The 24,984-nt window shown below is 32.6% G+C and overlaps 3 protein-coding genes, 1 long non-coding RNA gene, 1 other non-coding gene and 1 pseudogene across 5 annotated transcripts; 3 read left to right on the top strand and 3 right to left on the bottom strand.

Annotated features, from left to right (window-relative positions):
* Positions 1-1,856: 1,856 nt before the first annotated feature.
* On the bottom strand, positions 1,857-3,257 carry LOC114745356 (uncharacterized). The gene is made up of 2 exons (XR_003740195.1): positions 3,174-3,257; positions 1,857-2,452 (listed from the first exon to the last, which is right to left on the bottom strand). It is a non-coding gene; the product is annotated as an uncharacterized LOC114745356 (long non-coding RNA).
* Positions 2,413-21,176, top strand: LOC114745346 (rop guanine nucleotide exchange factor 11-like). The gene is made up of 6 exons (XM_028933503.1): positions 2,413-3,039; positions 3,131-3,205; positions 3,306-3,578; positions 3,660-3,980; positions 4,141-4,671; positions 21,162-21,176. Exons 1-5 carry the CDS (start codon positions 2,617-2,619, stop codon positions 4,555-4,557), a joined length of 1,509 nt encoding a protein of 502 aa, XP_028789336.1. The 5' UTR covers positions 2,413-2,616; the 3' UTR covers positions 4,558-4,671; positions 21,162-21,176.
* On the bottom strand, positions 4,971-6,142 carry LOC114745325 (photosystem I reaction center subunit VI, chloroplastic-like; annotated as a pseudogene).
* On the top strand, positions 5,604-5,677 carry TRNAT-AGU (transfer RNA threonine (anticodon AGU)). Its single transcript has one exon. It is a non-coding gene; the product is annotated as a tRNA-Thr (tRNA).
* LOC114745131 (30S ribosomal protein S17, chloroplastic) lies at positions 7,045-7,923 on the top strand. Its single transcript, XM_028933279.1, has 2 exons — positions 7,045-7,056; positions 7,277-7,923. The coding sequence occupies exons 1-2, from the start codon at positions 7,045-7,047 to the stop codon at positions 7,709-7,711; spliced, it is 447 nt and encodes a 148-aa protein (XP_028789112.1). The 3' UTR covers positions 7,712-7,923.
* On the bottom strand, positions 10,127-17,984 carry LOC114745292 (homeobox-leucine zipper protein GLABRA 2). Its single transcript, XM_028933448.1, has 11 exons — positions 17,901-17,984; positions 17,500-17,786; positions 15,882-15,999; positions 15,519-15,713; positions 14,978-15,367; positions 14,335-14,436; positions 12,275-12,484; positions 11,519-11,693; positions 11,087-11,358; positions 10,912-10,998; positions 10,127-10,824 (listed from the first exon to the last, which is right to left on the bottom strand). The coding sequence occupies exons 1-11, from the start codon at positions 17,982-17,984 to the stop codon at positions 10,444-10,446; spliced, it is 2,301 nt and encodes a 766-aa protein (XP_028789281.1). The 3' UTR covers positions 10,127-10,443.
* Positions 21,177-24,984: the final 3,808 nt, after the last annotated feature.

A 24,984-nucleotide genomic window follows, 5' to 3' on the forward strand; every position in this document is an offset into this window, starting at 1 on the left:
GAAGTTAGGTAAGTTAGTTAATTGTAAGAAAAGTGACACATTTTTCCTAAAACACCATAATCATCTTCGTTAATACCCCATCTCCCTCTTCTACTTGATTATTGGTTGAGGGAGTATCCACAAGGGTAATTTAGAGAAAGTTGATAATATGAAAAATGGGTCTTATATTTAGAATCAAAACCAACTCAAGAAGTGAGTCCTATATTAAAGACCGAAGGAGTATTATATAATAATCTAACATTGTAGTAGGATATTTTTAGAAAAATTACATTACATTAATTATAATTAAATAATTTATTAATTTATCAGGATTAATTAATACTTTTATATTAATAATCCGAGGGAATTCACTTTTGTTTTGACTATTAGGAATATAATGATGCGAATTAACTGGCTCATCAAATGTATTATCTGGAAACCAACATAGGAAATTCTTTTCGGATGAGTTCTGCATTGGGCTACATGCATGTTTATCTCCTTATTTCTTTTCGTGCTGTTTGTATTTTTCAAAAAAAATTCATTGCATCTTTTATAATATTCTCGAGTATTTTTGTAAAAAGGGTTTTTCTTTTAGTGTTTTTCTCAAAAATCATGCAAGAGACGGCGATCACATTTGGATTGAATAAAACAAGATAATGAAGATATGATAACAGCAAATAATAAAGGACTTAAATTGTAGTAATTACATTACATTTGCATTCTAAAGTAGCAAATGAAATTTTGCAGGACGTCATTCTAAAAATATTTTGTGGTGAATTTAATAACTTAAAAATATTTTTAGGTGTGTCTAAATTTTTTTGATATATCAATTGTCAAGTGTAAAATGGTACTAAAAATATTTTATAAGTGTTAGAACACTTCAAAAACTGTTAGATTTGCTGATTAAGCATGAGATTTTGAGGTAGAGTCTATATGACTAAAAAATGGCTTTGACAAAACTACCTCTAATATACTACTTGAATTCAACCCAATCATCAAATAAACATACTCCTCTGATCCTAAATATAGAATCTTTATATACACTAGTATAAGAGTCTTATATTTAGAACCACAGGAGTATTAAAATATGAAAATAATAATTAGAGAAAATAGCAAAAAAATCTTAGAAATAGAAAATTTGCAAATAAAACCCATTACAATCTAAATATTGGTTTTGACAACAACTGATAAACAAATAATAACAATTTATGTAAATGAACTGCTCTACTCAATTTTTTTTTTAATTTTTAAAGTTTTTTTTTTTGCTATTTTCACTAATAATTATCCCCAATGAACAAGGTTACCGTTGAATTTTATGGAGCATATTATTGAACTTAGAACATTTATAATATAAATTTAAAACATAACAATTGTATATAAAAGAAGAGTGACGGGGATATGAAGATGCGGCGCAGAGGCCTCTTTGTTTCTGAGACACATTGGCCTGTATTTTTGACAACTCGTGGGGGTAATGAAACCGCAGATCACTTAAATTGTTAAAAAAAAATAATTAGTAGGATTTGTTTAAAAAAACCCCACAAATAAAAATGGTTAAACTGTGGGATTTCATTCCATTCAAATACTACATGAGAAGGACAAAACTGCTATGAATAACCTTTTTATTTTTAAGTCAGGGATTGGAGATAATAAAACTATATGAAGATACTCATATTCTTTTTCACCCAATAACACCTTGAATTATATCATATACAAAACTGATTTTTAAGCAAAAAGCTTTTTTTTTTTTTTTAATGCCAGATAACCTAAAAGTTATTATTAACATAATCTATATTTTAATCAATGGATCTATCTATAAGTTAATGTGCTAGGCATTACATGTCTGTCATCCTGATCTTTAGCTACGTTTGACCTGGGAATTACAACCTCAACCATCCAATATCTTACATCATAATTCATGTACCACAACAGATTCTTCCCCCAAAATTATTAAAATAAAATGCAAAAAAAAAAAAAATTTGTTTTTCTCTAGTTTCTCACAACATGCACCCCACGTTCTAAGAAACCCAGCTCAAAATTGGAAAAAACTGACACAATCCCATCAAACAATTGCCTCCACACTTTCTCTCAATCTCCTAAAAAAGATTTTCATTCCTCATTATCCTTCTCTTTCTCTCTCTCTCTCTCTCGATCTCTTGCACCACAAGCAACGAACGAAAGTTTAGTTTCTTTCTGAAACCCATGCTTGTTCTGTTCTTCCTTGTTCATCTTCCGTAGGTAGGAGAGCTTCTTCTTCTTCATTTGGACATGGTGGAGCAGGAAGGTTACATGTCGAAGCTTTTCAATTTCAAAGGGAGGCACAAGAAGAGCTTCAGCGTTGAGACTGGATGCAATTTAGAATCTTCAAAAGAGGAAGAGCCATTGTCTTCAACAAGCCAATCAAACCCTCAGAATGAAGAGTCTGCTTCTGATCAAAATGGATGTCCTGATAAGTCAAGCTCAATCATTGAAGAAGCTGCAGCAGTCAAAGAAGTTAGAGAGAAACTGCACCAAGGTAATTACGAAGATATAATAAATATCATCATTTGTAATTGTAATGCAAATCCATTTGGTTTGAATCAAAGGATCAAATTGAAATCCATGTTTGTTTGGTTTGGTTGACACTCAGAAATAGAACAGATGAAGGAGAGATTTGCAAAACTGCTCCTGGGTGAAGATATGTCTGGTAAAGGAACTGGTGTTTCCTCTGCTTTGGCTCTGTCTAATGCATTTACAAATTTAGCTGGTAAGTTCAGTTTTTTCTTTCACCTTCCTTCACACATTGATGAAATAAATAATAATAACAAAATTAAGGGTTCAGTTTTCTTATGTTTTAATCCTAACAATATTGGATGTACAAATCATAATAAGATTGCACTTAAGTCTTTTTTGGCCCCTGAGGATGCAGCTGCTGTGTTTGGTGAACAAAAACGACTAGAACCAATGCCACCAGAGAGAAAAGCAAGATGGAGAAAAGAAATTAACTGGCTTCTTTCTGTTACTGATTACATCGTTGAAATGGTCCCATCACATCAAACAGCTGATGATGGCTCCCAAATGGAGGTAAATTTTTCTCTCTCTGAGCCTCTCTGAGAATTTGAGTAAGATTATTCCTGACACTGAACTTCATTAAACTTGATCTTTGATTGAATAGATTATGACGACGAGACAAAGAATTGATCTCCTCATGAACGTACCTGCATTGAGAAAACTTGATGCTATGCTTATTGTAAGAATACTGAGCTAAAACTTTGAGTGACCATCATTAGTTTTCTTTACGAGGCAACACCTGATTAGAATTTTCTGAAACAAATGGGGATGATGATCAGGATTGTCTGGACAATTTTGAAGGCCCAAGTGAGTTCTACTATGTATCAAAAGATTCAGAGGACTCGAATGAAAACTCCAAGAGAAAAGATGATGATAAGTGGTGGTTGCCAATACCAAAGGTTCCCCCGGAAGGTCTATCTGAAAACGCAAGAAAATTTCTGCAGCATCAGAAAGATTGTGTCAACCAAGTTCTTAAAGCAGCCATGGCCATAAATGCTCAAGTTCTATCAGAAATGGAGATCCCAGAAAATTACATTGAATCGCTTCCAAAGGTAAGAGGAAAACAACTACTAGGATCAGTTTGCTCTCTCAATTCTTTGTTTGAGTATTGAAATGATGGTGATCATTTACAGAATGGGAGGGCGAGTCTAGGGGATTCAAACTACAGAAGTATTACAGTAGAATATTTTGATCCTGATCAGTTTCTGGTGACCATGGACTTGTCATCAGAGCATAAAATCTTAGACCTCAAGAACAGAATAGAGGCATCCATAGTGATTTGGAAGAGAAAAATGAACCAGAAAGATGGGAAATCAGCCTGGGGTTCTGCTGTGAGTTTTGAAAAAAGAGAACTTTTTGAAGAGAGGGCAGAAAACATCCTGCTTCTCTTGAAGCAGCGTTTTCCTGGCCTTCCTCAATCTTCTTTAGATATCAGCAAAATCCAGTACAACAGGGTAAGGCACTAATCTATTTTCTTACTTATTCCTAACCCCTTCATTAGACATAATATAAGCAAAATCCAGTTCCAGTGACAAGGTTTCATGAAGAACAACATATTTTGATTGTTAATGCGTTTCATCAGCTTAAATTAAGGATCTCTTCTGCACTTGGCAGGATGTAGGGCAAGCAGTTCTTGAGAGCTATTCAAGAATACTAGAAAGTTTGGCATTCACAGTTCTCTCAAGAATAGAAGATGTACTCCATGCAGATTATCAAACTCAAAACCCATCAAAGAATGCGAGAAAAAGCGCACTAAGAGGCATTCCTAAGTCACCGAGTCCGACTCCTATCAAACAAGACTCGGATATGAGTGCAGAAGAAACAACTGTTTCAATGACACTTTCAGATTTCATGGGTTGGGAAGGTGATACAGGTGACTCAGACATGAAGAAGGACCCTCAAGCTGTTACAGATGACTTATGCAAAGACACGGATGGAAAAATGCAGAAACTTCCCAACATAGACACCAACAAGAAGGTGTCTTACCTTGAGAATTTGGGTGGCATGAGGAGCCCAACATCACGCCATTGAACTGAAAAACAGAAGATGACGCCGAAGATTGAACATGAGAATAGCTGAGTGACTTTTTTAATCCTTGGTCTATTCTTGCCTTTTGTAGATAGGATGAATATGCAGAATCAGCCCGTTTGAAACATTGTTTGATATGATATCCCCTGTACAATAAGGATTTGTAGTCTAGTAGCTACCATAATTTGACTTTTTTATGAATTCAGACATCGCTCTTATGCCCTCTTCATCTTTATTTTCCCTCTACGCAGTGATCAGCTAAGCAAGGTAATATCTTGTTCAAGCCATAAAGTCTTCTACAGCGTGCACAAAAACTTGGGGTTGATTCAATTTCGATTTAAACAAAACCTTCTTTTCCCTTCTCTTGGGGTTGATTGAAGTCACACATGCTCTGTGGTAAGACGAGATTGATAGAAAAGACAAGAGCATCATAATCAAATAGGCCAAACATATTGGTATCTGCCTCAGTTTACATACTTACACAATATACACATAGAGGATTGAGATATATTCAATTTTATACATTAACAAAACCCCAATTATGGATCTCCAAAATTAGACCAGATTTTGCCACGAGGACCAGGCTTCGGAGGCTGTTGTGGGCCCTTAACAATGGGAAGAATATCTCCTGAAGCTGTGGCACTGAAGTAAGCAAGTGTGGAGCCACCTCCCAGTATCAAGTACTCGAGGAGCAATCCTCTCTTTGTGAATGAAGCAGCAAGTGTCTCAAAGAACTTGCTCTGCAAATCCACATCACTTCAAGAGTTATTAACTTTTTGTGCTATTAGAGAGATAAAGAACAAAGAGTACAGATGACTAACATGTTATAGCTGCTACTTTTGACTCGCTGCTGACACATTGACAGGTCAAAGTTTAAAAAACATAGGACAATTCTTGTTAAGGATGGTGCAATTATACCATACCCAAAATTCCAAATGTTTCTTACAGTCTCCTATGATTAATACTGCAGTTATCACTACTGTTATCGATACATCTACCGCAGAGTCATAATGGATACCACAAAACGATTTGACAACCTTGACATGGTTGCTTTCATAGCTCAGTTGGTTAGAGCACCCGTTTAGTAAGCGGGAGGTCTTGAGTTCGACTCTCAATGAAAGCAGTCTTTTTCTTTCCTTAATTTTTCTTACTTTTCTTTTGTTTCAATATGATCCTTAATTTCAATTAGCATTAAATTAAAATAAAAAAGAGGAAGCTAGGGCCCAAAGAGATCAGAGAAAAGAACCTGAAGAGGGTTATAAGGTGAGGGTGCATCAGAACCATATAAATCCCACTGGCCCGTAGTGTTGCCCAGATCTTCCAAATCAAAGTACACACTCTTGTCACCGTACTTTGCCACCACAGCCCCACTTCTTCACAATAACATATTCAAAATGCATCAAGCAACCTCATAATAACAAAACATCGTAATATACAACGAAAGGAAAACAGAGGAAACATGATAGGCACCTTAATTTTTTGAGTCTGAAACTGAGGCGGACGGAGAGCTTAGTTCCGGTGAGCGAACTTCCGGCGAGGCACTTCGGGCACCCGGCTGAGCAGCAGCTACGGCTGCCAGAGAAGCCATGATTTCTCAGTTTTCGGCTGTCGGTTTGCGTTGGTGTGCGTCGGTTTTTGTCTTTTTGATCTGTTAATTGCATCTGTGAGAGCCACGTGTCCTTTTGGGAAGGATAAGCCTATCTGAATTGATATTAAAGAATAGGGCAAACCATAGTGGAGGTACCTATACTTTTTTCAATTTTCAATTTGATACCTATGTGTTTTTTGTTCTTAACTAAATCTTTATTTTTCCTCTATTAACATCATTAATCCTTATGTAGAGACTAAAATATCAATAGAACAAAGTTATAAGAGCTAATGTTGCTAAAAAGATAAAATTAAATGTTTAATAATGAGAAAAAAACACATAGATACCAAATTAAAAATTGAGAGAAAGTATAGGTACTTTAATATGGTTTTCCCTAAAGAATATAAACTCTAAAAACTAAAATGCATTTTCTCATCATTAGTTTTTTTCCAATTGACATTAATACTTTATCAACTAAATTGTATTCCTTGTAAGTTATTTTCTTATTCAGCTCATTCTAGCGGTTATTGAGATACTACCTCATCTTATAAGCACTAGTTAATTAATTTAATAGATTAAAAAATTAGTTATATTATTTATTTGTAATAAATATATTATTTCTTAAAATATCATTGCTAATCAAGTGTATTGGTTATAACTACCATTATTATAAATACTACTTTAAAATAAATGAATAAATATGAAAGACATAGTATATTAAGGGTGTTATATTTAGAACAAAATAAAAATTAAACGAATAATAAATTTTTAGAAATAATTTTATGATATTTAAAATAAATATGCAACAAAAAATTTTAGCACAACTTATGTAAAGACATTTTTTAAAGGAGTATTTGGGAACAACAACAAAAACATTAAAAAATATTTTTATATAAATTGAGATGGCTCCTCTTGTATTTTCAGAATATGCAAAAGCTAATCCAAATAACAGTACACCACTATGAGAGTTCTCAAACACCTCTAGCCACTTTTTTTTTAATAATAATTTTACGAGTGTTTGACTGTCTGCAAATATAATTTGTGCAAAAAATGATTAAAAAATGTATTTTCCCCTCCAAAAAATTGAAACTGTATTTGCAGCCTCAGGGCAAGGGGCGTCCAAAATTGGGATAGAGTAGCTGGGTGTTATTTATCTGCTTCGCCTTATCCTTTTGCTTCGGCTCCATAGTCCCAATCCTCAATGTCACTTCTGCAACTTCCTCCTTTACACTCCCTCAAGCTCTCCACCCCTTCCTCAATGGCTCCTCTTCTCTCTCCAAAACTGCGCCACCGTCGCCGTCGAAGACCGTCGCCGTCGAAGTGGTTCGATTGGCGCCTCACCCCAAGTACAAGAGGCGTGTCAGGAAGAAGAAGAAGTACCAGGCTCATGACCCTGAGAATCAGTTCAAGGTAGGGGACCTCGTTCAGCTTGAGAAAAGCAGACCTCTTAGTAAGACCAAGACTTTCGTTGCTGTCGCCGTTCCACCCAGGGGTTCCAAGAAGGATGAAGCTTCCGGGGAGATTGGAATTCCATTGGAATCGCAGCAGGAGCAGCAGCCAGTCGCTTAGGGTGATGTGTCAATTTTCTGTTTAATTTGTTGATTGTGCTTTACCTTCGTTGAAATTGTTTCGGATTTAGAGTTCTCATGATGTGTCCTTGATGGATATGTATGGCATACATTTATTTGAGCTTGTTCAATATTCAATATTTTGAATCATAACGCTTCTGAACTTCTTTAGTAAGGGTTTTAAGTAGAGCTCAATAAATACACTTTTGAAAGTTTTTTTTTTCCTTTCCATTTTATATATTATAAAGAGAATGTCAGTTATTTGTCAATTTTTGTGTAAGTTGTAGTTGTCTGGCACAGAGTGGTAAATTGAGATGTTCATGAATTGAAAGGATGACTAAAATTTGGTCCAGCCAAATTTTGTTCTTTGTGGTTATAAGTGTTACCCTGAGATGTTTAGGGTATCATTGGTGCTGGACAAAATATCAGTGAAATTGGTCTTCGTATGTGATTGCTCCAAATGCTTAGTTACAGCACTGGTTTTCAAAGCTCTGTGTCAGGTGTTTGATGAAATGCTTGTGGAGGTTCTTAATGCTCCTCTGAGCCATTTTGGATTCCATGTTTATGTAATATGTTCATGATAAAAGGAAATTACTTCTGCATAAAGTATTCACTTCTTATTTTATTTTCAAATTTCTTCTAGGTTGCAATTGTATGACCCTGAGAGAGGAATTTAGATTCTCATGATTTTGAGGATTGTGAATCCCGCCAAATTTTTATTTTGTCTCTCCGAAGTCAGAACTCTTTAGACGAGAAGTTTTTTTAGTGACAGACAAAAGTTGAAGAAATTAGAGTGGGCTGTTGATAACGTTCGAATGCAGTGTTATGTGACAGTGAATTGCACTTTCAATGCTTATTGTGCCAGACAAGTCTGGTGAAATCGTTGGTGCTGATAGCAAGATTTATTCATAAAATCTTTTGGCTTACTTACCTTTTTCGATTTACCTCTTTATTTTTTCTTATCCTTTGTGTGTTTTCTCGTCAGTGGCAAGGGCTCAACGCACATGGTCCAGAATTTTTTTTTTCCCCATCAAAAAAAGTTTAGACGAGTTGAATTCCAAAATTAACTAAGAAAGGTCGTATAACTTAGAGTACTTGCAAAAGTACTTAGAGAACATTCACTAATGAAGTACTCATGTCCATGGTAAGATCTTAACCCACATCTTTGTGGGGGTATATAGTATATTATCACCAATTGGAACGAACAGTTTTTATTGGTCCATAAGATCTATTATTTTTGTCTCACTGCCATATTTATTTTTCAAGCACGAAAGAATTGCTATTTCAAGATTTTAATTGTTGATCATAACTTTGTTTCTTCTTCTCTTTACCTTTTTATTCATGATTGGTGCCTTTCGCCTTTCTCACATTTCTGTCCACCCCCCTAAGATCTAAATGCGCTTGACCTTAGTCTATAATCACAGGTAAATAAATCCCTGTATTACTATTACTATAGCGGGAATATGATGATAGTTCTTGGTGATTACAAATTCTGCATCTTTTTAATGAAATTGACAGAATTAATTTGAGAGGTGAGAAAGGCATAACTTAAACATACTAATGAATTAGTGAAGTTTCATTTTCCTAAGATATGTGTTCTTTTTGTATGTGCGTGCAAGTGTATAGGCGAAATTGACACAGTACACAGTGCACATGCATAAAATTGCATACTTCGATGCCGTGAAAACTTTGGCTGATGTAAAAATGTGTAGAATTTTCTGAAAGCTGAGCCTAAACATTCGTTTTCTTAGCCCTACCCTTGAAACATGATCTGTGTTTGTCAACTTCAAACAGCTCGAATTGTTTTTTGGATATCAGTTTGGATGCCTAAACTCAATTTTTCTGACCCGGTTTTCACCGAATGCTGGTTTTTTTTGCTTTACTAAAATGAACAGGGGTTATCTGTTTGCTCCTATTTTGATACGTGTCCGAGTAGTCTGCGAAGTGCAGTGGACAAGGATTGCTTGGGATTTAATCCCACTCTAGTTTAGCTTCCTTTGGACTAAGCCCTGTTCTGTACCCAAAAAAAAAAAAACAAAGTAGAGTTTTGCTCCTCAATTCCAATGGAAATAGTGTTACTTTTACTGAACTGCATTTTCTTGAGTTAGTTTTCAAAATACCATTTTCTACAAACTGATATCTGAACATGCACTTAATGGGCACGTTTAAAATTTTTGTTGCAAAGCATTGCAATCTTGCTTTATGCATTGTACTGTACACATGCGGTTCACAATGAGTAGACCATGGAATAAAAGATAAGAAACTTGCTGAAATCATACTTGAAGTATTGTTAAACAATACTCATCCGTCCATTAAAGCAACCGCGCGAGACATTGTAGAGTTAGGTCTATCAAAAGAGATAACATCTCTCCGTGTCGATAAGTACAAGCATCGAATTTAATTTTGGTACACTTTGAAACAATAAAAAGCCACATTTCATTAATAAAATAATAATGCTATACATGAGACATCCTTAAATATCTTGGTTCTAAAAGCTTTGGTGGCTCCTCTCTATTGAACGCCAGATTCAGATGTACATTTACTGCAAGACCTCCTTTCAACAAGAACAATGAATGAAAAAACCCAGAATAAGGGATGACTGAAACGCAGTTAAGCTATATTTTTGCTGAACCAAACACTAGCTCTAACTAGGAAGAAAGCCTATGAGTATGAAAGCTAACTTAAGTCTACCTATCTAGCTAATATTATTAATAATATGAATTTCATGTTTGATCAACCATCCTCACATTGTAAACTGGTTCTGATATTTCTTAATGTACAAGATACAAGAGTGTTGACAGATTCCACAGACTCCATTGTTAGCTTAGCTGTAGGAGATGTATTAGTAAGGGCCTGGAAACCCACTGTGAGCAAAGATCCTCCTTCTGTGTTTCTCTCTTCCTCCCTCGAAGTTATGACCAATGGCCTAGCGTCCAACCCATCAGGTAGAATTGAGAAGCCTGAGGGAAGTACGGCTAGATTGCTAGAGTCACATCCTGTCATCACAGACTGAATCCCAGTGATATCAACTGGAGCATAAACTACCATTGATTCGTATGCATTTGTGCAGCTATCTTGTAGTACCCACATGCTGTTTTCTTTAGATTTAATTGTCTGCAAGATGTGAAGAATCCACAATTCAGGATTAGAGCTTGTTAGGAGCCAGATTATGTGTGATCTGCTATTTAACAGAGGACTTACTTGGATGGTCACTGAATTGCCTCGATCTTGTCCTTTGGCTAAGTTCGCTATAGATTGCACTGAGGCACCATTGGACATGATATCCCACTAGAACAAAGAGGATGAAGAGTTAATCCCTAGTTCTTGTTGTCGTGATAACTTACCAAATAGGCTAAAGAATTTTCAGGGTTGTTACCTCAGATCTGCGAGCTTCATCCCTCAAGAAATCGAACAGAACATTAGGAGAAACTGGCAGCCACACAGAAGAAACTGCACATAAGATCACCCCTAGAGGTTCCCCAGGATCATTCAAATTCTTCCTAGAACTTATTCTGATGTCTTCCCCTGTTTTGCTGGTGACCTTAGTCCATGTATGGAAGCTCGAAGCTCCAATGGCATGGCAGAAACTACATGTCATTCTCTGTGCTAGCTTCAAAATGCTCTTCCTTCCTGCTAACGTTGCAACACCTGAACAAGTACAAATCATCATATCTGGTTAGTATCATCCGGGACAATCTTGAGATATACTTTCATACAGCAAATTTCTAAAAGGCCTTTAGAGTAATAAAATTCATGTTGATAAAGAGAGCTATACTGTCTTCTTTGAATGCTTACTACTAAGTCTCACCAGTTGAATCCTTCATGGGAACATTGGTGGCCATGAAGAAAACCAGACGTTCACATTGAAGTTGGAGGGTGGCAACCCAGTGCCTTGCACCAAAAGCCATGCCACTGTTCACAATGGTGCGGTACATTGTGTGGACTGCGCTCTTCTGGCATTCCAAGTGCTCCACCCACGTTACCTGATAACAACAATCAGTGGGTCTTAGCTTCCTTCTACTAAACTAACAACTTAGCATTTCTATCCTTGAAAAACAGAAATCTATTTCGGGTCAATCTTTCTGGATCAACATTACTTTGGTACTATAGTTATGGTATTAGTATATGCTTAAATTTTGCTTTAATCTTAATTTCAAGTTATTTAAATATATTATTTTCCTTCTTATAGTTCAAACTAACTCCTTTGATCAAATTTTGCAAATTGCATTAAGAAAGTCACTACTAGTTTTTCTTTAAAAGAAAACCTTACTTAAAGTTAAAGCGATAGTAACTTTCCTAAAATAAGGTAGGAGGACACCAAAAGTTTGTTTTCAACTTGAATCATTAAAAATGATTATAATTTGACAATGGTAGGAGTAAAACCAACCAAGAAAATTAAAAAAGTCAAGATATTTAACCTAAATTTCGAATGATCTAGGCCCCTATATGTAATTTTGACAAAGAAGCCTGTGAAAGTCTGAAACTTGATGATGGGGATTGTAGAAAGAAATGAAAGGAAGAAAGAATCTTATGATGCTGCGTGCGGTGTTAGTTAAGGAAATACCTTGCAATGGCCATTAGACTTGTCTTCAATAATGCAGCCAGAGGGTCTTTTTCGACATTTGACAAGTGAGGCATCTATGTTGTCTTCAACCTTGTCCACTGACACATCCACAATTGCCCACTGCTCTGCACTGAGTTGCTTGCAGTACCTCACGAAATAAACTTCTCTTGTGGCCACCATTGGCGTTAGCATTTGTAGCTCAGCGAACATCTGCAGATTTTGAAATTACATCCGTTCATTTCATTGTTCACGTTTCGTCTTTATCACTGTTTATTAACTACTCTGTCCCCTTCCCTTCTTTTCATTTCCAAAACGACAATGCACATGTGAATGTCACCATTCTCTTTTACTTTTCAAAGGTTAGAAATTGGGTTCTCAATTTGAAAACAGACAAACAGACCACTCATAATATAGATTTTTTTTTTTTTTTGAGAAAACTACTGTAAATTTCAAAGTTACGAATAGTGCAAAATTTCATCTACTGATGTTGATTTTAATGGAAGGAATTTGAACCACTTAAATACAAGATCTCGAGTTTGTACGAATGTAAAGTGCTACTCCTAATTAAACTCAACAATGCTCAGATTTCTAAAGTGTTATTAGAACTAACTCTCTTAATGCGATTTTTTTTTTCATTCACACTATTCAAAATGATCTTAACCTTGTTTTGAAAGGAATTAAGTTCCTTTCACTCAGTCGATTCAATCACTATTAGTAAATTCTAGTTTTTGAAATGTGTGACTCAAAATTGATGTTATTTTCTTTTTTCTTTTTCTTTTTTTTAACACCCTCCCAATTTAATTCTTACAGAGAAAGTGATGTAAAACAGGAAGAAAAAGAAGGGAGAGAAGAGAGAATGGAGAGGAAGCTGAGAAAATTGGAATTCAATTCAATACTCAAATCTGATTATAATTTATAATTAGAACATAATCAATTAGATATTGTTCAAACATAAAGTTAATTATTTCGAGTAAAATCATGTGTTTGGACCAACTAATTTACATATATTAAGAAAACCACTCTATGAGTCCTAACAAGATGTGATGACAAAAGTAATGTATATAGTACAGCCAAAGAAATAAAGAGAATGCGGATAAAGTCATGTAGTCATTTTTACACATAATTAATCATTATTTTTATCCATTTTAATACTACCTTCGGTCATTAATATAAGACCTTGTTTGACTTTTATTTTGATCCTAAATATAAGACATCAATCCACTTTATCTCTCATATTTATACTTTTTTTTTCAAAATAATTCTTTTAACAATAGTAGTTCTAGTCAATACATTTGATTAGCAAGGATATTTTAAGAAAAACAACACATATTTAGGACAAATAACTAATTCAATTTACTTTCTTAATCTCTTCAAATTAGTTAACTAACTTTTATAATTAGAACCGGAGGTAGTATATAATTGCATGACTGAAAAAATTAACTTAAAGTCTGATATAATATGTAGTAGAGATATGGGAAAGGGAAAGGAAACTGCTGAAAAAGAGTCGGTGAATGGGATTGGAACTTTTGTAAATATTCTCTTTAATGCTTTTTTTGTATCTTTATATCATCACTTTCTGATATCCAAACAAAAGGCTGTTTTAAAGTCACAAGCACCCTTTTATTTTTTTTCAAAGAAAAAAAATTAGAAAACAAATGGCTTATTATAAACCACGTATAACTTCTATTATAGTAGTAAAATTCGGCAAAAAGAATATCTACTCTGAAATTAAACTTCAAGCCATCTTTTTTCTCAATCAACCACGTGGAAAGTTTGACATTTCAAAAAAGGCCATCATTTTCTCATGGATGGACCACAACGCTAGGGAAATACAAAATACCTTAATATATTAAAAATAATGAATATATCTATGATTAGGTTGAAACATGAAGCTGATATTGAAGATAATTGAAACGTTTTTTTTAATTAAAAATTTTTTAAAGCTTTTGATTATATATGTGGGCCCCACAGACTTTAATTAGTGTCACCGGGGGTAAAAAAAACTAGCAAAAAGTGATAATGATTCTTTGTTAATTTAGTTGTTTTGTTTGGTAACTCACCAGATGAACGGCACCGTTTCTGTTAGCTCCTTCTCCACTGCATATCACATCCACAGTTGCTGCTTTTGATATCAAGCATGGAAACATTTCCTTCCATTGATTCTGCATATATCACACAAAAATATATTTTAGATTTGAGTTTTGTTAAGTCTAATTTTTTTTTCTCATTCACAAACAAACTTTGAGACAAAACTCTTATCACATATTTAATCGTCAAATTGATTAGCTAATGGAAATATCCACTAAGCTTAGAGGTGATTGAGTCAATTATTCCTCTCAACATAATCATATTTTAATTCTGTCCTGCAACTTTATTATGCTCTTATTTAAGTTTTCTACTATCCTCTTGTGGATATCTAGTACTATAAATTTGACTTTTAATTAAGATTTGCTAGAACTCGAAATATTTTTTCTCCTCATTTATGGGAAATTGAATTCTTTCCATTTAACTTAATTGTGGCTTTTCTCCATATAGCATATCCTCTGCAAAATTTATGTGTGTGCCTGTTTCTCCAACACATAAAGGAAGAAAATGTGATATATTGCAGAGAAAAAGTGATTCGTATCTGCAGATTTGTTATGTGTAACGTAAAAACAGTTAGCTTGAATATGTATTGTAATTAATCAAACCAAAGTGGCTTACCACATCTAAGAATCTGTGAACGAGACGAGGGAGATCAACAAAAACAAGGCCAGTTTCTCTGGAAGCTTCAATGGATCTTTTGGGTCTTCCTCCACGGCTGCTTGAACTTTCAACTTTGTTGTTCCCAAACTCCTTCACATACTCATCATAGTTCAGAATTTCCCGATCAGTCTCTAAACTCCGAACCCACAATGGTTCTCCCACGGTCGCCATTTTCACCAGCTCCTCCACGGCTTGATTCACAATCTCCATTATTCTGGACTTGTCAAGCCCAAATATACCAGTGTAGAAATCCAACGAGCTCCTGCACTCTTGTTCATTCCCTCCCGAACACGACGGCGACGCTGTCCCTTGTGGGTACTTCCCTATCACCGCTCTTAACTTCTCCACCTGCACAAGATGGTCTCAAGTTTCAATCTTTAAACATATAGAGAGAGAGAGAGAGAGAGTTTAATTACTGTAACTGTAATAACTGATTCAACTGCATGCATGCATGCATTCACAAAGGCTCGCAACAGTGTTGTGTGTGGAGGCGAATTACCTCGGCTTTGAGTTTGGCATTTTCGATACGAAGTTGTTGTTCTTCGGTGGACATGAGGGTGTCTCTGCTGGTGGTGGCCATGCCACAGTTTGGGCAGCAAGCTTTGTTGATGGTCTCTCTCATTTGCTTGTTTTCGTCCCTCAGTTTGTCGATTTCTGTCTTTAACAATGAATTCTCATGACGCTCTTGGATTGCCTGCAAATGTTCATTATTAAACACTGACAAATTAAAATGCAAGCTTGACAATGAAACTCCCTAGAACTCTATAAATATATATATATATATATATATTAATAATTTTGGATTATTGTCTTTGTCTTGGAAAAAAGAAAGAAAAGAAAAGAGAGAATGTAATTATGATACCTTGATTTGGGTTCGACGATTCTGGAACCAGAACTTGACTTGTCGAGGAGCAAGGCCTAATTGTTTGCTAAGTTGTTGCCTTTGCTTTTCATCAGGGTGGGGTGACTCTTTGAAAAGCCTGAAATATTTGTACCTTCTTTTCAGTCCCTTTATTTTCCATTTTTTGCCATCAAACATTTGCTAAAATCTCCTGTAACTAGTAATAAGAAACTGCAGTGGACTAAAATAAATAAATAATGGGGTTCACTTAAAAATAGAGTTTATCGCTTATATATCTCATTACAGCTAATTGTCTTTATATAGTTTTAAAAAAATTGAAAAAAGGAAAGCTACTCGGGCCTGTGAAAAATGGCGCTTATTTCCTTCTTTCTTTCTATTATATAGGCTTTTACTTATCTAAACTTGTTACTCCTCCGGTCCTAAATAGAAAACCCTTATATTAGTGTGTATAAGGATCTTATATTTAGGATCAGAGGAGTATATAGATTTTATTTGGAGCACTTATATTTTGTTAATTATTTAATTTTCCCCATAATTTTGATTAAAATAAACATTTTATTGCGTAAGAATCTATAGTCAAAAAATAATCTGACAACAAAAAAGAGAGTAATTACTAATTAGTTCCTTTATGCAAAACCGCAATCATATAAAGCTCAATATAATCCAAATGGGTATCCTCCCAACCAAATTGCAAAGCTGTACTCAAAATTAAAGATCCATCATCACATATCACTATTTTTTTACACATAACTAGACCTCACTATTCACAACTTTGTGAATAAGGCGGCTTTCAGTGATTCCCTACATATATAGCCAGCTACTTTGATGTTAATATTTTTCCTTTTAATTTAATAACGTTGGCATGCAAATTACTCTTTTTTTTCTTTCTTATAAGTTTCAAATAACTAATTCATAAATAATGAACCATTAGTTAAAACTGGTCAAACATAATAAATAGGTTAAAAATATAGTTTTTTTTCAAATATGCCAGTAAAAGAAAATGTATGAAAAAAATGTAACAAGAGATATTACGATAAGAAGAAAGAATAAATAATTAAAGACAAAATTAAAAAAATATATTAAATATTAAAACAAACATTAAATTAAACCTTGGACTGCGTCTCTTCCCAAATTTAAAGCTTATAAATAGTAGTGGAGGAGTATATATATATATTAACTTCACAAAGACCCATTTTCATTTCGTTGGTTTAAATTCTCTCCTCATTAGTGAGTGACGACTAGTTGACACCTAACATGCATGTGAAAACATAAAAATTGAAAGCCTAAAAAGAAAAAAAAAAAAACTTTACCTCAACTTTAACAATGCCAATATAATACTCTTGACAAACTTCAAAAGAAAAGGTGCTTAAAAAAGTAGATTTTATGCTCAGCTAATCGCCTAGGATCAATGACACAATGTATAGCATTCTAATTTAATCAACCCCTTTGGAATACATTAATATATTGTTTTGTTTGGTGTTATCTTCATAATGTATTTGAAACATTATTTTTGAAAAAAGGGGGAAAAAAACAATGAAAACCGAAATTGATAATAAGCAGAGATGAGTATTAAAAAATGAATTTAAACCAAAAAAACAAGGAAAAATGATTGACGTACGCTTCCATTTCTCTGATTTGTTCAGCAGTGTGTCTGTGATACTTCTTCCTTTTCTTCTTCTTGTTCTTATCTCCGTCGCCGCCGTCATCGTCGTCATGCTCTCCTTCTCCTTCAAAATCAATATCGTCCGATCTGGATCTCGTGTGGCCGGAGTTCTCGCTGCTAATCTCCACTGTTTCATCTCGTCGGCCCCCGCCACTCCCTTCATCCCCCTCCTCCACCTCTCTGCTGGACGTGGCGGCCCCCGCCACCGCAGCCGTTTCCCCAGCATGCCGGAAAATCCCAGCCTTGATTCACGGCACAGAAAAAATCAATCAGAGAATCGGAAATATAAAAAATAGACGAAGTTCAGAAGCTGGGGATGAAGAAAGGTGAGAACTTTAATGGAATATTTCACTTACGAGACTGAGAGAAAGAGCCGGAGAAGCGAAGAAGTCTTTAGTGTGAGAAGATGGAGGTGGGTTATTGGACATGTCCACGCCCATTTGCTTCAAAAACAACAACGTTGGATGTTGTGTGTGACGACGAATGCTCAAGTTTTTTAAGGAGCAAAAATGGTGGATGAGAGAGAGAGAGAGACAGACAGACAGAGGGAGGGAGGGGTAAAGGACTGCTCAATTTAAGAATATAAAAACAAAAGGAAGGAACTCGCCAAGGATTATTTTAACTATTTTTTATTCTATTTTGGTTTTGTTTATGAATTTTGAGTTTAATTGCTTTTGGAACGTAATGGAAAATGAGGTAAAAATAAATATACAGGGGGAAAAAAAAAAGGAGGGAAGGCTGGTAGGGTTGACTGTTAGATATTGGCGATGAGAGAGAGAGGGAGAGCCAACTAACGTTAAAAGCAGTTGAATTTATGATTCCAACGGTTTTTTAAAAAAAATAAATAAAGAGAAAAATTTAAGGATTCTTTTGTTCGGGGCTTAGCCAGCTTATACGGCTTAACGGCTCTGCTGATAAGGCTTTGTTTGGATAGTTTGAGTTAAAAAAAATCTTTTTTCAGTTGACCCATTAACTCGCTTTTTCTAGTGGCTGTGGACTCTCTGGTTTTCCGTCTGCTTCTGCCTGCGGACCCAGTCCCAAGTCATAACTTGTGCTGGTCTTCCTTTGGATTTATTACCGTGTCATAAATTTTACACAGAATCGGAGTTTATAAATAAAAAATAATTTAAAATTGATTAATTATATCTAAATAAATATAATATTTATGTTTATCATTGGATACGTTTAACTTAGCTTTAAAATTCGTTGGCAAAAAAAAAACTTAGCTCTCATATTCAACATATATTTTGTTGTGCGCTACAAAGTATCTTCAAAATCAAGTGCATTTACGAATTAAAAATAACAGACTACATTCGATCCTTAATATAAAGCATAGATAACTAATTTTGAAATATTACAAAAATTAAGAAAAAGTAATTAAATTAATTATTTGTGACAAATATATGTTAACTTCTGTAAATTATCACATTTAATCATGTACAGTAGAGCTATCCTTTATTGGAATTCCCTATAATCAATATAAATATTTTGAAAAAATAATAAATTCGAGAGACAGACTGAAATTTTATATTGAAAACCAAATGCAATTCCAACTTGTTTTTATATTAAACATCAAATGTAGTCATGTAAAAAGGGGAAAAAAAGTTAATTATTTTGTCATTATAGTTTTGACGATTCATAACTCAGTTATTAAAATTAATGGACTCATATCCAACTCAATTCCTTAATCTCTAGTCTTTTAATGATTTGATTCCCACAATAAAGAGAGAAATAGGGGAAATAGGCCGTGAGAAATGAAGAGGGTGGAAACAATAATGTTAGATAGATGGAGTGGTTAGTTGAATTCACAAGAATGAATACACCTAACACTTATAACACAACATATTAATACTTAATATTACTGCCCCCACTGCCCCATATATAGTGCAATTAATAAGGCACTCCTATCACTCCACTAATCCAAGTTGCTGGGAGAGTTTGGTAAATCTAGTTGCACAATGTAGTTGGACATGTGTTCCTTCTTCCTTGTCATTTCTACTACTTTTTGATAAGGAGGCACACTTTGAATTTCATGTGTAATTTCGGCTTTTTTTTTTATCATAAGTCACATGTAATTTATTCTCAATATTAAAAAATATATTAAAGTGATACAATTTTTTTATTAATTTTATTTTCTCTCCAAATTTACAAATCATCCTCACATATCTCTTTTTCATCTTTTTTTTCTCTTCAGGGTAAAATTGGAAAATGATCATTAATAACCATACAAATTGCTTATATTTAAAACAAAACTTTTCTCATGTAAGTAACTTATAACAAGGAACAGAGTGGTAATATAAAAAAAAATGCATGTGGTTTTTTATATATAAATTTTAAAAAAATGATCATATGGGATTTTTTCATAAACTTTGTTAACATTATATATTTTTAATTATTTTTCATTTTAATCTTTAATTTTTAATAAAATATGTTTCATGGTTTCAGAGTGGTCGATAGAGGACCAAAAAGATGTTAATTAGATTCAAACGTTTGCACTGCTTTGAATTATTATATTTGAATTTAAAAATGAGGCTTTTCATATAAATTAATTCTTAAGGCATTTGTATAACATTTTTTTTCACCTGAATTTGTATAACATGTTTAAAACATGTGCCATCAATATATTCCCCCTTTTTTATCACGCAACATCATACCAAAGGCAAAGGCAGCTCCTATTATTTTTTTGTTTTTTTTATAAAAGAGAAACCGCTAAACATGGCATTTCTTTGTAACAATGAAGTGCCAAGAGCCGTTTAGTATGAAGAAGTGTTTTGGAAGGAAAAGGAAACTAAAGAGTAGAAATAAAAATAAAGAAGGAAATGAAAATGAAAATAAGATTTTTTTTTTTGAAAAGGGGAATAAAATTTTAAAACATACTCATCTGGTCCTTAATATAAAACCTAATTAAATAATTTAAGTAGATTGATAATATTATTTAAATTAGTAAATGATATGTTTTTTCTAAAATATTCTAATAATTTTTCTTAATTTCTTCCATTCCTCTCTCATTTGATTATTGTTGAAGGAATATCAATAAGATTAATTTGCAAAAAAATTGATAAACATACATATAAGACTAACATCAATTCTCAAATTAAATCATATATTAACAACTAGAAGAGTATTTAATATGTTTACGAATATTTGGTAAAATTGACTTGGCTCTGACGGAGTCATTTGTACTTCTGGCTATAGTTGTATAAACTCATGTCAACACTCCTCGTTATTGTTGAATTGTTTGAGGTCATTAATGGGTTCCAATTAAATTATGTTGGTCTAAAAGATTATAGGAATATAATTATTTTTTTCCTATTGTATATAAAGGCAAATTAAACTAATTTATGGGATACGGAATAAAGATCATCTCTTCCTGATCACACTTATGTTTTACCAATTATTTAGCTAAGCTTGGAGGAGACAACTTTTATATCCTTATCATTCCCTATCTATTTAGATAAAGGTGAAGTTTGATGATATTCTTCTTAAAAAAAAAAAGATATTCAACATTATTAAAAAAATTGGTAAATTTTTTTATTACTTTTTATTAATGGGTTGAGAGAGTGAGAGAAAATGAGAAGAAAAAAATTTAATTTCATATAAATTTGAAAATTCCATAGTCACCTTAGAACCCTAATTAATTTAAGCATATAAAATAGGAAAAGAATGAATTTATTTAATTCTATTTTTCATTTCCATCTGTAAAATTCCAGCACGTCAAACAGGCTCTAATGGTCTCAATCTTGCATTGAATTTTAGTTATGAATTCAGCTTCCACAAAGCTCCACCATAAAACAAAATCCAGACACATGACACGCGCTATAATCGTATAAGCCTAAATAAATGCTGAAAACTACAGGTCTCTTGCATACACAAATTATAATTAATTGCCTCCTGTCACTAAATTTATTGCAATAATTCCCCCATCTTGTGTTTATTATAAGTCATTTTTAATTAATTTATATGTATTAATAAAAACAGTTAAAAACATTAAATTTATCATAAAAATTTAATTAATTTTTATATTTTTCTTATTAATTATATCAAGTTCCATCATCATATATTATCTGTTATTCTCCCACTACCTTTATTAAATATGGGCATATACAGTTAAAAAAAAAAGTATTTAATGCTTCTTGAAGCTTAGCAAATGCCTTATAAAAAAGACAAAAAATACTGGTTAGTTAATACACCCTTTGATTTTATTTATAAGCTTTAAATTTGTGAAGGGGTGTAATCCATTTCATAAGCTTTAATTTGAATTTATCTTAAAATTTAATGCATTTTTTCAATGTTACTCTTAATTATTTTTTTCTTATCACATTTTTCCACACATTTTCTTTTATCTTTTTTCTCTTATGTTATGAGAGCATATTTGAAAACAAAAATATATTTATAACCTATTTATTATTTTTAACTAATTATTTGCTATCTGCAAATTAGTTATTTAAAGTTTATAATAAGAATCAAATAGATATCTTATAATAAGGATTAGAGTGAATAAGTTTATTGGAGATTTTTTTCCTCTAGTTGCCTGCCATCAAAATTTTAAGGGAAAATGACACAAAAATGATACTTGAACTTGAAAATACCAAAATGGTCACTTAAATTTACAAAATCCTAATTTTGTCACAAATGACCAATTTGACATTTTTAAATTTGCTGAAATGACCATATTGTCTTTTATTTTATTTATTGTTTCTTAAAAAACCAAATGCCCCCACTGGCCGGCCGGTCCCTGGAGCTCCGGTGCCAACAGCGGCCGCTAGAGCTTAGGTAGCCACCGTTACTGGAGCTCCGGCGACCACCACCAATTAGTCCCCAGAATTCTGGCGACCAGTAACAATTTTTTTTGAAAATTTTCACAACTTAAGTAAAATGGTTAACAACTTTTATAACGCTATTAATAAGTTCTATATAGCAATTATAGCAGTTAATAACATTTTCAGTTCAACAAAACTCTTTTTCATAATTTAGCAATTTTCAAAAATTCAAAAAAAATGACATTTTTATAACTTTAGTAACTATTTTTTTAAAAAAAATTTACAACTTCAGTAAAACGGTTAACAAGTTTTATAACGCTATTAACAAGTTCAGTATAGTAGTTAATAACAGGTTTTTCATAAAATCCAAAAAGTAGCATTTTCACAACTTTAGCAATGATGTTAACAAGTTTCGTAACTCTATTAACAACTTCGGTATAGCATTTAATAAAAAATTTTCTGAAAAATTAAAAAAAAACATTTTTACAACTTTAACTACTTTTTTTTTTGAAGATTTTTACAATTTCAGTAAAGCATTTAACAAGTTTTGTAACGTTATTAACAAGTTCAGTATAACAGTTAATAATAGGTTTTTCAGAAAATTTAAAAAGTAGTATTTTTACAACTTTAGTAATGCCGTTAACAAGTTCCATAACTCTATTAACAATAAATTTTCTGACAAATTCAAAAAGTGACATTTTTACAACTTTAATAACGTTGTTAACAAGTCATATAACGATATTAACAACTTTTATGATTATAATAGCTGCCTAATAAGTGAAAATTTTTTATTGTACAACTTTCATAAAAAAACTAATATAAAAAAATCAACCTTTATGAGAATTGTTAATATCATTACATAACTTGTTAACCTTTTTACTAAAGTTGTAAAATGTTATTTTTGAATTTTCAAAAAACCTATTTTAAATGCTATACCGAAGTTGTTAATAGAGTAAGACTTGTTAACGATATTATTAAAGTTGTAAAAATGCTACTTTTTGAATTTTCTGAAAAACCTATTGTTTTTTATTCAACCCCAATGATTAGATTAGCTTGGCTGAGGCTATTCTATCTTAACCACGGGCCTCATGTTCGAGACGTGGGAACACAACATCTTAGGGGCCAGGAGCTGCTATACTGAACTTGTTAATAATGTTGTAAGAAGTTGTTAACTATTTTACTAAAGTTGTAAACACTTTTAAAAAAAAAACAGTTGCTAAAGTTGTAAAAATGCCATTTTTTTGAATTTTTTAAAAAACCAGTTGTTAATAGAGTTACATAACTTGTTAACGGCATTATTAAAGTTGTAAAAAATGCTATTTTTTGAATTCTCTGAAAAACCTGTTGTTAACTACTGTATTGAACTTGTTAATAACATTATAAAAATTGTTAATCGTTTTTATTGAAACTGTAAAAATTTTCAAAAAAATTGTTGCCAGCCGCCGAAGCTCTAGTGACGGCAGCCACCTGAGCTCCAGTGGCCGCCACTGACACTAGAGCTCCAGCAATCGCCGGCTAGTGGGGACATTTGGTTTTTTTTAAAAATTAAATAAAATAAAAGGTAATACGGTCATTTCAGCAAATTTATAAATATCAAATTGGTCACTTGTGACTAAATTAGAATTTTGCAAATTCAAGTGACTATTTTGACATTTTCAAGTTCAAGTGTCACTTTTCCAAATTTCAATCACCTCCAGTTTCAAATATTTACGCATTGACAAGACACTTTTAATATGTCTGCAAAAGTAAAAATATCTTAAATTCTTTTAATTCTATCTTAAAATTTGATAACCTTTTTATTTTATCTCTATTTAATATGAATATTTAAAAAACCATTTATTGAATAATAAAATCTTAGTAAAATTGTACTTTATATAATAAAGTTAATGAGACAATTTATATTAAAGATAAAAGAAATCAAATGAGTCATTAGTTTGAGACCGTTAAGCTAATTAGTTTTGTAAAAAGCATACCACTTTGCTTCTTATTATTTGTTACTTGTAATGAGAAATTTTAGTCCTTTTTATCTATCACTTATATCTTTTTTAATGTTTTATTTTCAATTCTTCCCTACTAATTATAGAAAAGGTAAAAAGAAAAAATGTGTGAGAAAAAAATATATTATTATTTTATCACTTTTTTTTCTCAATATCCACATCTCTTTAACAACGGTAAAAGTAAAAGATTTTATTTATGCAATACTCTTCTTGGTATGTCATGAACTCCTACAAGTAACAAATAATAAAGACCAGAGTAGTACTCACTCCGATCCTATTTAAAAACTTTAAATTTGAAGAGAAGTGTAATTCGTTTTATAAGTTTCAATTTGGAGTTTTTATAAATATTTAATGCATATTTTTCAGTTTTCCTTAATTATTTATTCTCTTGCCTTTGTCATATTTTCTTATCACATTTTTCCATACATTCTCTTTTATCCTTTTTCTCACTTATTATAAAGGTGTATTTAAAAACAAAACTATATTTTAATATTTATTGTTTTAACTAATTTTAACTAATTGTTCGTTGTTTATGAATTAATTATTTGAAGTTTATAATAAGGACCAGAAGGAATATTTCATTATTTCTTTAGATTTGCCTTTAATAAATACCAGGATATAGGCAAATTTAAAACAAAGGTTTTGTTGTCCCAAATATAAGAAAAAATGAGTATATTTTCATT

The sequence above is a fragment of the Neltuma alba genome, unplaced genomic scaffold (genome assembly GCF_004799145.2).
Source record: "Neltuma alba isolate B1F8T4 unplaced genomic scaffold, ASM479914v2 tig00000769_pilon, whole genome shotgun sequence".
NCBI classification, from domain to species: Eukaryota; Viridiplantae; Streptophyta; class Magnoliopsida; order Fabales; family Fabaceae; genus Neltuma; species Neltuma alba.